Source organism: Cinclus cinclus, chromosome 8 (assembly GCF_963662255.1).
Source record: "Cinclus cinclus chromosome 8, bCinCin1.1, whole genome shotgun sequence".
Classification (NCBI taxonomy): domain Eukaryota; kingdom Metazoa; phylum Chordata; class Aves; order Passeriformes; family Cinclidae; genus Cinclus; species Cinclus cinclus.
The window spans coordinates 29588633-29601773 of record NC_085053.1 but is presented as its reverse complement, the minus strand read 5'-3'; the positions used below and the strand labels follow the sequence as shown (position 1 = coordinate 29601773).

Here is a 13141-nt window from a genome sequence, read left to right as displayed (position 1 = left end):
AACGATTAAAATAACAATATTTGGAGCCTGATAGTTCTCTCCTATGGGTTTTGCAGGAGGAACCCAGAACTGCACCGGGGAGGGGGCAGAGAAGCAGCTGTGAGCAGAACTGGGCAGTAAATGTTGTGTGCCCTTGGTCTGGCAGCCCGTCCCCAAATCCCACACGTACCTTGCAGGTTCACTCTGGACACAGGTGGCTGACTCGTGGCTGGAGATCTCCTAAGAGGGACAAAGAATTCTGTCAGGAGGTGGGATTTTATCTTTCCAAACCCTGACAGCTCCCTTTGTTAAAAATCCTTTTCCATTCTCCCAAAAAATCCCCCAAACACATCACAAAGATTTGCTGAGCAGTATTGCCAGACCTGTTAGGAAAAGCCAGAGATGGCTGGTCCCTGCCTGCTCCACGAGCTATAAATGAGGAGAAATGTGCCACCATACCATGCAAATTTTGCAATTTTGTGCTCAAAATATGCCTGAAGGCAGCAAGGGCCAGGCTCTGGTGGCTCCCCCCCAGTCAAGGCTTTTTCCCATAAAGCTTTTCCCTACAGAGTGTGGAGTGGACCCTGAAGTGATGCCAAACTGCTGCAAGGCAGTGCCACAGGTAAGGTGAGAAATGTGCCTTTAAACCCTCCAGTTAACACTGGAATTGCTCCTGAGGCAAGGAAGAGGATGCTGCAGTCACTATTGTTTAGCTCTGAAACAGCTGAAGGACACTTTTTGGACTCTGAGCAACAATTTCAGCAGCAATTCCTGGATTTTGGAGGGGCCAAAAGCTATTTGGAAAAAAAAAAAATTTGGTTCAAGTCAAGCCAACAGGATTTGACTGGAAAATGGTGCAGATTCACTCCAAATGTCAACACAGCTCCCTGTGAGATTTGCCAAAGAAAACTGTTAATTTTTCGAGCTGAAACCATGACCAGAGACTTGGTTTTTAAAGGAGTTAAGAAGAGTTGACATCAAAATCAAGACACTTCAGTTTGGATTGACTGCAGTACTTCAAGCTAACCAAAAATGAAACTTTGGGCTTCTGCTTCCCTAAGAAGTTTCGGATCCATTTTAAATGAAGCCAGATTTCCCCACACTCTCCCTTCGCCAACCTCCTTCCCTAACCCCAAATTTCGGAGTCAGCCACTGAACTGCAACATCCATTATTCGCCAGCTCTCCTTTGAAGCTCGAATCAAAGCAGGCAGAGCGGCTCAATTGTGCTGCGACTGTAGCTCCGGGGTTTTCTTCAGAAGTGCTCCGGGAAGCCCTCGCTGCCCAGGTGAGGTCTGGAGCGCAATTCCAGCCTCACTCCCAGCCCTCCGACCCGCCGGGCTCCCAAGGGCCGTTCTGGCAGGATGTGCAGCACCCGGGCTCTCTGAAGGGTTCAGCACAGGGCACACACGCGTTGGGTGCTCCATTCCTTCCAAATGTGCCCCGACCTGCCTCCGCTGAGCCTTTGAAAAGCCAAATCTTGAAATCTCTAAAAAACAGAAACTCCCCGATAGGGACACTGCGCCACGGCTGCAGCACTCCCAGAACGGAGGGATCCAAGCTCCAGGGATCTCCAAACCCCTGATGTGCACAGACATGCCTTTGGGGGGGGGGGGGGTGCTGGGGAGGGATGAGCCGCTGTTCCCTACGGTATTCCCCACTCCAGAGCTGGCACCGCTCCTGCCATCCTCAAATCCATGTGCCCATCCTGTTTTGCAGGATTGGAGACGTGAGTTTTGACAGCACTGTCCTTTCTCAGCCACCGCTGTGCTCCGCTGCCCGCTCCTTTCCTCCTGCCTCGGGCTATTACACGGAGCAGGCTCCGGATGCTTCCCGACCGAGTCCTGGGCTGCAATTGCCAAACTCCGGCACTCCAAAGCCATTAATCACCCTCTCCTCTTTTCCAATCAGGAAACTGCTTCAAGAACCCTGACGTTAAAGTCCAAAAAATATGACTGCCAGTTGTTTGTTTTTTTTTTTTCCTCCAGGCCTTAACATTCATATTTTCCAGCAAGTATGTGGGACAGCATCCTCTTTTTTTTTCCTTGCTCAGGCCAGGAGGGGTGGAGGAGGAGAAGGAGTAAAAAAGAGAGGAGAGGACGGGTTAAAGAAAAGATGAGATTTTCATGATTCTCAGAGCAGAAGTAAAATATCACATATAATGAGACAGATGATAAAGCCATGAGCTGGCAGCTCGGCTGCAACCCAGCAGAGCTCTTTGGAAACTGCAGGAAGCTCCGCAGCACCTGGAAGCACATTCCACCATGGGCTGGGATGTTTAGCATGGAATGGTTTTAAAATTTAATGACTTTTACTTTGGCCGGGCAAATGGCTTTATATCTCAATCAAACCTTGGAATGTTTTCCAAAGGACACTGTAAGATGCTTGTGTGTCCCACAGGTTACACCCTCACTTCCTTCCGGCCCTGTCCAGTTTCAGATCCCTCATTAGGGACTGCCAAAATGGTCGAGCTTTCCAAAAAAAGGAAAGCTTAAAAAAAAAAAAAAGAATATTTAAGCCATCTGGTTTTTTATTAACCTCCATCTTGGAATGCAGCAGTTCCTTCCCATCAAAATTTGCCAGTGGGAATCAACAGGAGGAAAATCCTCACGCCTGGATAAAACACTGGTCTTTGTGTAAAATAAAGATTGCGACATTTATTTACGATGCCACTCACACCTGGAGCGGAGCAAGCCTGTGGTGTCTCAGTGGAGACGTCCCTGCACCTCATCCTTCCCTTCTGGAGCCAGCAGGAGTGAGCAGCTCCCAGGGTGGGATCAGTGGGATGGGTGGGTGCACACCAGACCTCGCCAGGAATGAATGATGTTGGTTTGAGGCTGAACAGCTCTCCTGGGGCCAAGCAGGCCAGAGGATGACGATGAGTGGCTCAGTATAAATAGCCAAGGGGAAGTGGTGGTTCTGGACAAAGGCGTAAAAAGGAGTTTGTTTGGCTTCTCCTGTTCAGCAGGTAGAAAAAACAACATCCTCCTCCTGAGTGCATCACCTTCCTCATTCAGAGCAATCAGTGTCAGAGGAAATGATGTGGGATTCAGCCCTCTCAAAGCTGACCTCCAGGATGCTGCTCCTGGGGAAATCCTTGCTGTTCCCAGAGCCCCAAGTTTGGGGTGCCCCCCTTGACATCTGCCCTTTGCCCATGAACAACTCCCATGAGATTGGCTCAGTTGGGTAGAGCCTGGTGCTGATGACCAGACTTGGTTTGTGCAAACCAGGTTTGGGGCTTTGATCCCTCTCTATGAGCCACTTAAGAGCTGGATTTGATTCTGCTGGATCCCTTCCAGCTCGGACGATTGTGGGATTATTATTGCTCTGTGAAGCAGCGGTGCAAATGCAGGGCAGGACTGTGGCTTGACTGAACGGAGATGATGCCTCTGCTCCGAGCTGTCCACATAAGGAATGCCTGGGACAGCCAAGGTGGCAACGTGACAAAGATCATGGAATTGTTTAGGTTGACAGAGGCCTCTGAGATCACCAAGTCCAATCTAGCACGGACAAAGCCACCGCTGACCCATGTCCCCAAGTGCCACATCCACAGGGCTGTTCAATCCTGCCAGCGATGGGGACTCCACCCCTGCCCTGGGCAGCTGTGCCAGGGCTGGACAACTCTTTCTGTCAATAAACTCTTCCTGATATTCAAATAAAGCTCCCCTGGCCCAGCCTGAGGCCGTTCCCTCTCCTCCTATCCCTGTTCCTGGGAGCAGATCCCAAATCCCCCCTTGCTGTCCCCTCCTGTCAGGGAGCTGTGCAGAGCCACAAGGTCCCCCTGATCCCCCTTTTCTCCAGGCTGAGCCCCTTTCCCAGCTCCCTCAGACTCTCTTGGGGCTCTAAACCCTTCCCCAGATCCGTTTCCTTCTCACTCTCCAACCCCTCAATGTTTATTTTGTGGTGTGGGGCCCACAAACGGCCCCCATGATCCATGGTGGACAAGATGAAACACATTGCTTGCTCCTCAGGGAGGACCTGGGGGATGAGGGGACAAGGGGATGAGGGGATGAAGACAGGAAGAGGGGATGAGGGGTGGACACCATGAGAGGATGAGGGGATGAAAGGATGAGGGAGTGAGGGGATGGATGAAGGGTGGACGCCGTGAGGGGATGGATGAGGTGATGACGCCATGAGGGGATGGATGAGGAGCGGAGGCCGTGAGGGGATGGATGAGGTGATGACGCCATGAGGGGATGGATGAGGCGATGACGCCGTGAGGGGATGGATGAGGAGCGGAGGCCGTGAGGGGACGGATGAGGCGATGACGCCATGAGGGGACGGATGAGGAGCGGAGGCTGTGAGGGGACGGATGAGGCGATGACGCCATGAGGGGACGGATGAGGCGATGACGCCATGAGGGGAGGGCAGACAGCGCCCCCTGGCGTCGCGCGCAATCCGCGGCAGGGCCGTGAGGCCATGGCGGAGCCTGAGGCTCCGCGGCCGCCGCTCCCCGGCCCCCGCCGCCCTGCTCGGCCCCCGCCGGCTCCTCTTCGCTCCCCTGGAGTTTAAAAAGCCAGGCTTACTTGTTGGAGGCGCCGTGTAAATTGGTGAGAAGCGTGAAGTTGTTCCTCACGCTTCTTAGGCTGGCCAGCACCTAAGGGAGACAAAACCGCAGGCGTCACCTTCTCGGCTTTAATGCTTTAGGAAAATCTATTTTAGAAGCCAACGTGCCACCGACTCACCTGGGCAAAAGGTGTGACAATCAGGTCGTCGCCATGCCTAAGGAAAAATGGAGAAAATGCTTAAATTCTTAGAAATTTACCTTCAAACAGTATGAAATTCACCTCAGGGAGTGTTTTCCTGAGGGGGTTTTCCTCCCGAACAAACCAGCAGCATTTAGTTAACACCACACGAAAACTTGTTCCTGATGGAAAGGTCACAGTATATATCCAAAACAACCGGCTGGAGCGAGCGTTCGGACTGGGAACGCCAGGCAATAAAAGCCAGGAAATTCAAAAGTTAAGGCTCACGCTTGCACCGCGGTGGAAAAAACCAACCATAGTGGTGTGGGGAAAGGTCACCTTTGAATTTCCTGGCTTTTGTTGATCTCTGTCGCAGTCTTTAGTCTTGTTCAGACGCCGGGTTTTGTCCGGTTGTTTTCATCATGGAAGATTTGAGCAGAAGTTGCGAGCAAAATACATCATTGCCAGCAATAAGAGGGATTTTTTTTCCCCCTCTTTCTTTTTTTTGTGGTATTAGTTATAGTAATTGTGCATGTACGGAACACTCTGTAAGATTTACCTAACTGAGAGATGGCAGGGTATAGAATTATTGAAAAGTTTAAAGCCCATCCAGTCCCACCCTTTACTATGGGCAGGGACATCTTCCAGTATCCCAGGTGGATCTAAACCCATCCAGCCTGGCTTTGGACACTGCCAGGGATCCAGGGGCAGCCACAGCTGCTCTGGGCACCCTCACAGCCAGGAATTCCTTCCCAAAATCCCATCTATACCTCCAGGGAGTTGTCCACCAGTGCTGGACCCCTCCAAATTGGAATTTTCCCTGCTATGCTGCCACAAAGGTCATCCCCTTATCCTCACTGGGGTATTAGTGCTATTAAGTCTAAATTTAATTAAAATTGTCTCCACACTGATGAAAACTCTCTCCCAAGTGCTAACAGAGCCTCGATGCCCACGGTGGATGGACACAGCCATGAATTTGAGGGAAATTATGGGATTCCCCCACCCCAGCACGCTGCTGGGAATTATTACAACCCACCGTTTACACCAAACACTATTTGCATAATTTGAAGTATTTCCTTCAATAAATATTTACTCTGTTTTAACTCACAGCAGGGGTATTTTCTTGCAGAATTCTCGTGGATCTGGCTAATATTCAGATTTCCATTCCATGGCAAAACTTTCACAACAGTTCAACTTTGTTTAACGCGCGCTTTTTTTTTTTATAGCTAAATGGCCACTTTAAAACTTTAAAATGTGCCTTTCACAGTAAAGGGCTGGGAGTCCAGCACACTCTGTGTGTATCAATCCTCTCCATCTCAGCCATCTGTCTAAGCTCATTTTCCACTCAGTTCTAGGGAACAGCCCCCAAAACAGGATGGGGAACAGCAACACCGTAAATGAAAGTACAGCCCAACTTCTCTGCTATTCCAGGATACGGCTTTGAAAGCTCTTCTGCTAAATTCTGGAGAAAAGGGAATATTTGAAGGATGGCATGAGAATATTTGAAGAATGGCATGGGAATATTTGAAGGATGGCATAAGAATATTTGAAGGATGGGAGAGGATGTTGGATCAGCACCTTTTTTGTGCATTCCAGCTATGAAATGTGCCAGTACCACCCATAAGCTCCTGTTAAGAGAGCTCTGAGGATCAGAGCAGCACACAAAGCTCTTGGGGAGTGTAAAACAGAGCTGCATTGGTGCTTACTGTTCACTCGGCAGGGACGAGTTCCTGGACATGGTCTTTGGTGAGAGGTCATAGTCGCTGTCGGATCTGTACAGGAAGGATTCCCGGCGCTGGCTGTGGCCCGGGAATGTGGTGTGCAGGACGAGTCCCGACGAGGAGCTGGCCTGCGGGTCCAGTGGGCTGCGCCCCGGGGACGGGCCGTTCTCCACATCGAAGCTGTGAAGGAAACACAGACCACGGGTCACACTCTGCCACAGAAGGGCTTGCAGGGCATGTGGCACCTCAGTGGGGCTCACCCCATGTCACCTCAGCAGGGCTCACCCCGTGTCACCGTGTCACCTCAGCGGGGCTCACCCCGTGTCACCATGTCACCTCAGTGGGGCTCACCCCGTGTCACCTCAGTGGGGCTCACCCCTCCTGTCACCTCAGTGGGGCTCACCCTGCGTCCCCGTGTCACCTCAGCGGGGCTCACCCCATGTCACCTCAGCAGGGCTCACCCTGCGTCCCCATGTCACCTCAGCAGGGCTCACCCCGTGTCACCTCAGTGGGGCTCACCCCGTGTCACCTCAGCAGGGCTCACCCCGTGTCACCTCAGTGGGGCTCACCCCGTGTCACCTCAGTGGGGCTCACCCCTTCTGTCACCTCAGTGGGGCTCACCCCGTGTCACCTCAGCGGGGCTCACCCCATGTCACCTCAGCAGGGCTCACCCCGTGTCACCGTGTCACCTCAGTGGGGCTCACCCCGTGTCACCTCAGCAGGGCTCACCCCGTGTCACCGTGTCACCTCAGTGGGGCTCACCCCGTGTCACCTCAGTGGGGCTCACCCCGTGTCACCTCAGCAGGGCTCACCCCGTGTCACCGTGTCACCTCAGTGGGGCTCACCCCGTGTCACCTCAGTGGGGCTCACCCCGTGTCACCTCAGCAGGGCTCACCCCGTGTCACCGTGTCACCTCAGTGGGGCTCACCCCGTGTCACCTCAGTGGGGCTCACCCCGTGTCACCTCAGCGGGGCTCACCCCGTGTCACCGTGTCACCTCAGCGGGGCTCACCCCGTGTCACCTCAGCAGGGCTCACCCTGCGTCCCCGTGTCACCTCAGCAGGGCTCACCCCGTGTCACCTCAGTGGGGCTCACCCCGTGTCACCTCAGCAGGGCTCACCCTGCGTCCCCATGTCACCTCAGCAGGGCTCACCCCGTGTCACCGTGTCACCTCAGCAGGGCTCACCCCGTGTCACCTCAGCAGGGCTCACCCCACGTCCCCTGCCCACAGTCACCAGCCGCTCGCTGGCACGTTCCTCCTGTGTGCAAGGAGGACCCTTTGTGACCATAAACATTTATTTCATTTATCCTCGAGGCTCCTGTCCTCACCGCCTCCGCTCACGCTTCCTTCTCGCAGCTCAGCACAGCTCTCAGCATGAGTGCACAGCAGCTGAAGAGGGCAGGGGTAGATCAGGGATGATGGAGAATCCATCCCTGTGAGGCTGGGGAGGTCCTGGAATACAATTCCCAGAGAAGCTGTGGCTGCCCCTGGATCTCTGGAATGTCCAAGGCCAGGCTGGATGGGGCTTGCAGCAACCTGGGATAGTGGAAGGTGTCCCTGCCATGGCAGGGGAAGAATGAGATGGACTTTAAGGTCCCTCCCAACACAAACCATTCCAGGATTCTGTGATTCTAAACACCCCACTCCACCCTCAAGGCCTTTTGCATAAGCCCTGGGGTTCAATTTGCCAAACCTCACTCCAAGTCCTACGAGCACAAAAGGGACTAAAGACACCACAATGTGACAACACTCTCCAGCCCAGCCCTGTCCCCACCTGCTCTGGAGCCAAACTTTGGAAATCCTGCAAGATTTGCAAGCACTTGGCAGTCGTGGGAGCTGGATGCCCAAACCATGTTTTAGCCATTCAAGGTATCAGTTCAGTGAAATTTTAACAGCTGTGCTGCAAAATGAAGGGCTGTTAAAAAACTAAAAGAAAAAAAAAAAAGGCACTAAACTTTTTGTCACCTTTTCCATTTTACACCCACTTTCTTGGCTTCTGGAACCCGTGGCTGAAGTCATTCTGGCCACTCTAGCAAGTGACACCCCTCGTAAACATTGAAAATGAGAGGTTGGCCTCCTTTGCCTGATAGAGACACCAGATGTGTGACCATGGCCCAGAAAGCCAAGTGAGGTACAGCCATGCTCAGGAGGAATTTCCTTGCTTTTGGAAGTCAGGTTTTGTCTCCTTGCAGCAGGAACTGAGTGCTTGACCCATGCTGGATGTTGTCCCACCAGGACACCAGGCTGTGGTCCCTGCCGTGCCTTTCTCACTCCCGCCACTCCTTAATTCAGAAGATTCCCTGAGCACTGGGAATCCAGAAGATCCCTGAGTGGCAGGGAAGACCCCAGCTCTTCCCCCTCCTGCAGCAGGAAGAGCACATAAAGCATTGATGCCTGAACTTGCCTGAATCCTTCAAGTTTTCCAGATTTCTACATCACTGGGACGAGCTGGACACGTTCAGGCTGCCTTGGTGAGAAGCCTGGCACAGCCAGTGCCCAGCTGGGAGTACTGTGGCTCCTCCAGGTCCTGCTGCCCACTTCCTGTGTTCTCCGTTCCAGCACCTGGAGTGTTGCCCTATGGATCACGTGGTTAATCCAACTGAAAAGTTCTTTTATTCCTTTCCTCAAGTTCAACGTGCAGCCACGCCAGCGCTCCTCAGGCTCTTTTTCTCGGCCTCGATCCAGCACTCAGCCACCCACGTGCTCAGCCAGAAGTCAATAGAAAATTCCCCAAAAAGTGACCGATCCCAGAGACTGGAATTACCTCTGCCAGGAGTGAACAGGCACTCCCTGAGATACAGCCTGTGAGCAAAATCTTCAAAAGGCAGGAATAACTCTGTAGTCACTGCTTTTTAATAGTTACAAGAACTGGAATATGGGAAAATATTCCCCTTGGATGATCCAATGTTAGGAAAATGGGACCTGAGATGCACAGAGCAAGAGTTTAACCTTGCGTTTGTCACCAGCTGCTCCTGGTTTGCACAACACCCACCTGGAACTGTGTCCTGATGCCAAAAATATCCCCCAAACAAACATATGCTGGAATTGGTAAGAATTGCAATGGGATTGTAAAATTTCCCTCCCAGAGCTTCATTCACCACTATTTTTCTTCTATTGGAAGTTAACTGCTGAGCTCTGCTGGAAAAACCTCATCACCGTGTTCAGAACACTGCACAGACTGTGAGGGTCCTCTCCAACGTTTGCACACCCCATAGGCTTTATCCAAGTGGAAAAAAAAGCTGCATTTGACTACTTAAAAATAAGGATGGCAGAGTACAAAGCACAAAAACCCCCCAAAATTTCCTTTCCAGTTTATCCTTAAGTAACAGAACTCACAGCGAGACACCCCATTTGTGATATAAATTGTGTTATCTAAACATATGGGCCAGAAATTTGATATCTAAGGTCCCTATAAATCCTTCAGAAATCCCTGTCTCCATAGGAGATCTCTCCAGGACTTGTGGGAGCTGTGAGCATTCCCTGCCTGCCTCCAGCTTGTGTTATCAGATCTATTTACCCACATTTCCCAGTGCTGGACACTCTCAGGGGTGACCGTGTGAGGCCACCAGGGAATCCAAGAGGCTCCAGAGGAGGGAAGGTGACAGCAACACTGCCCAGGGCAGTGGTGGAGTCTCCATTCCTGGAGGGATTTAAAGCCATGTAAATATGGCACCTGGGGACACGGTCAGTGCTGGGAATGGATGGGGTTTGATCATCTTGGAGACCTATTCCAAGCGATTCCACCATCCGTCCTGTCTGTCAGCAGTGCAGAGCTGGGAAGGAAGGTGGCTTTTCCCTGGGTTTCTCTCCACGCCGGCTCTCTGGGATGGCCGGAGGGATGGAGGAGCAGAGACGGCAGAGCAGGGGCTGCAGCTCCATCCCTTCATCCCTCTGCAAGCCGAGAGAAGCCAGATCTCAGGGAAGCGAGAAGGAAGGAGACAGCAGGTGGCAGGAGTTAGCTGCGAGCGGGCACCGGCCCTGGACCTGGCAAAGCTGCGCCTGAGCCACGGGAATGAACAGAGAGCGGAGAGCCAGGAGAAATCATTGTACAGCACAGCGAGGCTCCGTGAGTCACTCCGCAAACAAAGAGAATTCGTAACAGCAACCCCCAACTGCTCAAATGCTGCAGTGTCACTGTGACAACTCCGCGATCACAGCATCTCCGGAGCTGCAAGGACTCACAGGGATCGTGGAGTGCAGATCCTGGCCCAAAATCCCACCCTGTGCATCCCTGTCCAAACTCTCCTGGAGCTGCTCTGGAAGCCTCGGGGCCGGGACCATTCCCTGGGGATCTGGGCAGTGCCCAGCACCTTCTAGGGGTAAAACTTTTCCCAAAAATCCAACCTGAGCCTCCCCTGACACAGCTCCAGACGTTCCTGAGATCCTGTCCCTGTCACAGGGAGAATAAATTGGTGCCTGCCCCTCCACTGCCCTCGGGAGGAGCTGCACACCCTGGTGAGTCTCGCCTCAGTCTCCTCCAGCAGGAACAAGCCAAGTGCCCTCAGCTGTTCCTTGTATTTCCACTCCAGACCCTCCACCAGCTTCAGGAACTGATGTCCCTGGATCAGCATTGCCCACCAGTAGCCTTGAAATGTGGCAGAATTTGGCAAAAAGGTTGGGAACCAGGGATGCTCCTTGATTGGGATGTAATTCAGAGTCATCTGAGCAGTCCTTGCCAGTCAAGTGGTTTCCATGAGAGCTGCACAGCCCCACAGTTCGCTCTGGAGTATGAAACACAAACACATTTCAGCCCAGCAGACCAGGCAGGCTCAGGGATTTTTGTTTATGCTGGGAATTTACACTTTTCCCGAGGATGACAGCACTGACTCTCCAAGAAGGTTCACCATCTGCTTTTCCTTCCCAGAGCCATTCCTGAAGGCATTAGTCCCCATCTCCTAACTACAGTACCACCTTTATGATATCAAATGTTTCCAAAATATTTCCAGAGGTTTGGGCGGACTTTGTTAATTATAGAGCTCCTTTCTGAGAAATGTGATTCTCACCAAGACACCCCTCAGGATTCTTAAAACCATAAAAAAGGAAAAATGCTGTTCCTTCCACTGCCTGGCTGCTCTCTAATGCTGTGCACCTGTTCCCCATTATCTGAGCAGCCTGCTGCTTATCCTAAATAATCTTCCATGTGGAAAGGGCTGGGCTTGAAACCATCAGCACTTAATGGCCCAGGATGGGACACAGGGAGCACAGCCTGGCATGGGCACAGGGCTCCCAGCTCTACAGGCATGACTCACCTTCTCCCCTTCCCGACCTTCTCCCACTTAGGGAAAAAGTTGTTACTCTAAGGAACCTCTTAAAAGTTTAAATCCATCTGCTGGGTTTGACCCTCATGTGGCTCCTGACTTTTTCATCCAGGTGAGACCCCACCTGCAGAGCTGCCCCAGCCCTGGGGAACAACATCAGGAGGACGTGGAGCTGCTGGAGAGATTCCAGAGGAATCCACGGAGCTGCTGCAGGAGCCAGGCTGGGAGAGCTGGGGGTGCTCACCTGGAGAGGAGAAGGATCTAGGGAGAGCTCAGAGCCCCCAAAGGGGCTCCAGGAGAGCTGGAGAGGGACTGGGGACAGGGATGGAGGGACAGGACACAGGGAATGGATTCCCAGAGGGCAGGGATGGATGGGATTTTGGGAATTGGGAATTGTTCCCTGGCAGGATGGGCAGGCCCTGGGATGGAATTCCCAGAGAAGCTGTGGCTGCCCCTGGATCCCTGGCAGTGCCCAAGGCCAGGCTGGAGCAGCCTGGGACAGTGGGAGGTGTCCCTGCCATGGCAGGGATGGAATGGGATGATTTTTAGGGTCCCACTGAAGCCAGACTGGTCTGTGGCTCCATGACCCCGCAGTCTCCAGAGCTCAATGTCCCCACACCAAGCCAGCAGCCCCTGCAGCCCCTCCCAGCGCTGTCACAGCTGCCTGGCACAGGAACCCGCAGCACTGACTGGAGTGTTTGTAACAGAAGCTGTCAGCTGCTGCTAAACACATCATTATCCTCTGCATGTATCCAAAAGCAAAAATATGTGTTTACTTGACTTTGTAATCTCTGGATAAAGAAGTTCAAGGCCAGGTCGGCAGGGCTTGGAGCAAACGTGGCTGGTGAGAGGTGGCCCTTGGCAGGGGGTGGCACTGGATGATCTTTAAGGTCCCTTTCAATCCAAACCATTCTGTGACTTTAATTCACAGTCTGTTTCTGTTCTCCTGCTCAATGGGCACAACAGAGGCAGAATAACCAGAGCCCCTGCCCTGCTCGCACCCAGAGCCCAAAACAGACCTGGGAGATGCTGCTGCTCCCTCTGCAACCCAAACCCACCTTCAGCAGAGCCTCGAGACAAAGACGAGTCTCCAGAGCCCTCCCAGCTCTCAGAACCCACCCAGCAGCACCCTGGGGAGGCTCCTGGTTTGCACTGCAAATGTCAGGGATTGTATCGAGCACCGCGCTGGGCTGGAGCAGCCAGCAGGAAATGATTGGAAAAGTACAGCGGGCGGTAAAAACGAGTTTGGATTCTCTCTATGCACGAAGGGTTCCAAAAAACTTAATCCTTTTCATGTTTACTACAGATAAGCAGCTCGACATTATCCTCTAACAAGTGAACATCATGGGGTTGTTTTAAGTCCCCCAGAGAAGGAATCCTGTGCTAAACTCCAGTTGTTATTTTTCCAAATGTACATCCTGGGCTATTCTATCCTCTTCCAGTGGTTCTCTGCCATTAATCTCTGGAAAATTCAAGGTATGGTTAAACAAAGCAGACAAT

The 13141-nt window shown here is 52.5% G+C and overlaps 1 protein-coding gene across 2 annotated transcripts in view; it reads right to left on the bottom strand.

Annotated features, from left to right (window-relative positions):
- Positions 1-13141, bottom strand: part of PDE4B (phosphodiesterase 4B) — a 160049-nt gene that overhangs the window by 54522 nt on the left and 92386 nt on the right. For both annotated transcript variants that reach the window (XM_062497666.1, XM_062497667.1), the window contains 4 exons: positions 6369-6563; positions 4663-4699; positions 4504-4574; positions 170-219 (listed from right to left, as the gene is read on the bottom strand). In XM_062497666.1, the coding sequence (XP_062353650.1) occupies positions 170-219; positions 4504-4574; positions 4663-4699; positions 6369-6563 (353 nt within the window). The remainder of the gene's footprint in view (positions 1-169; positions 220-4503; positions 4575-4662; positions 4700-6368; positions 6564-13141) is intronic.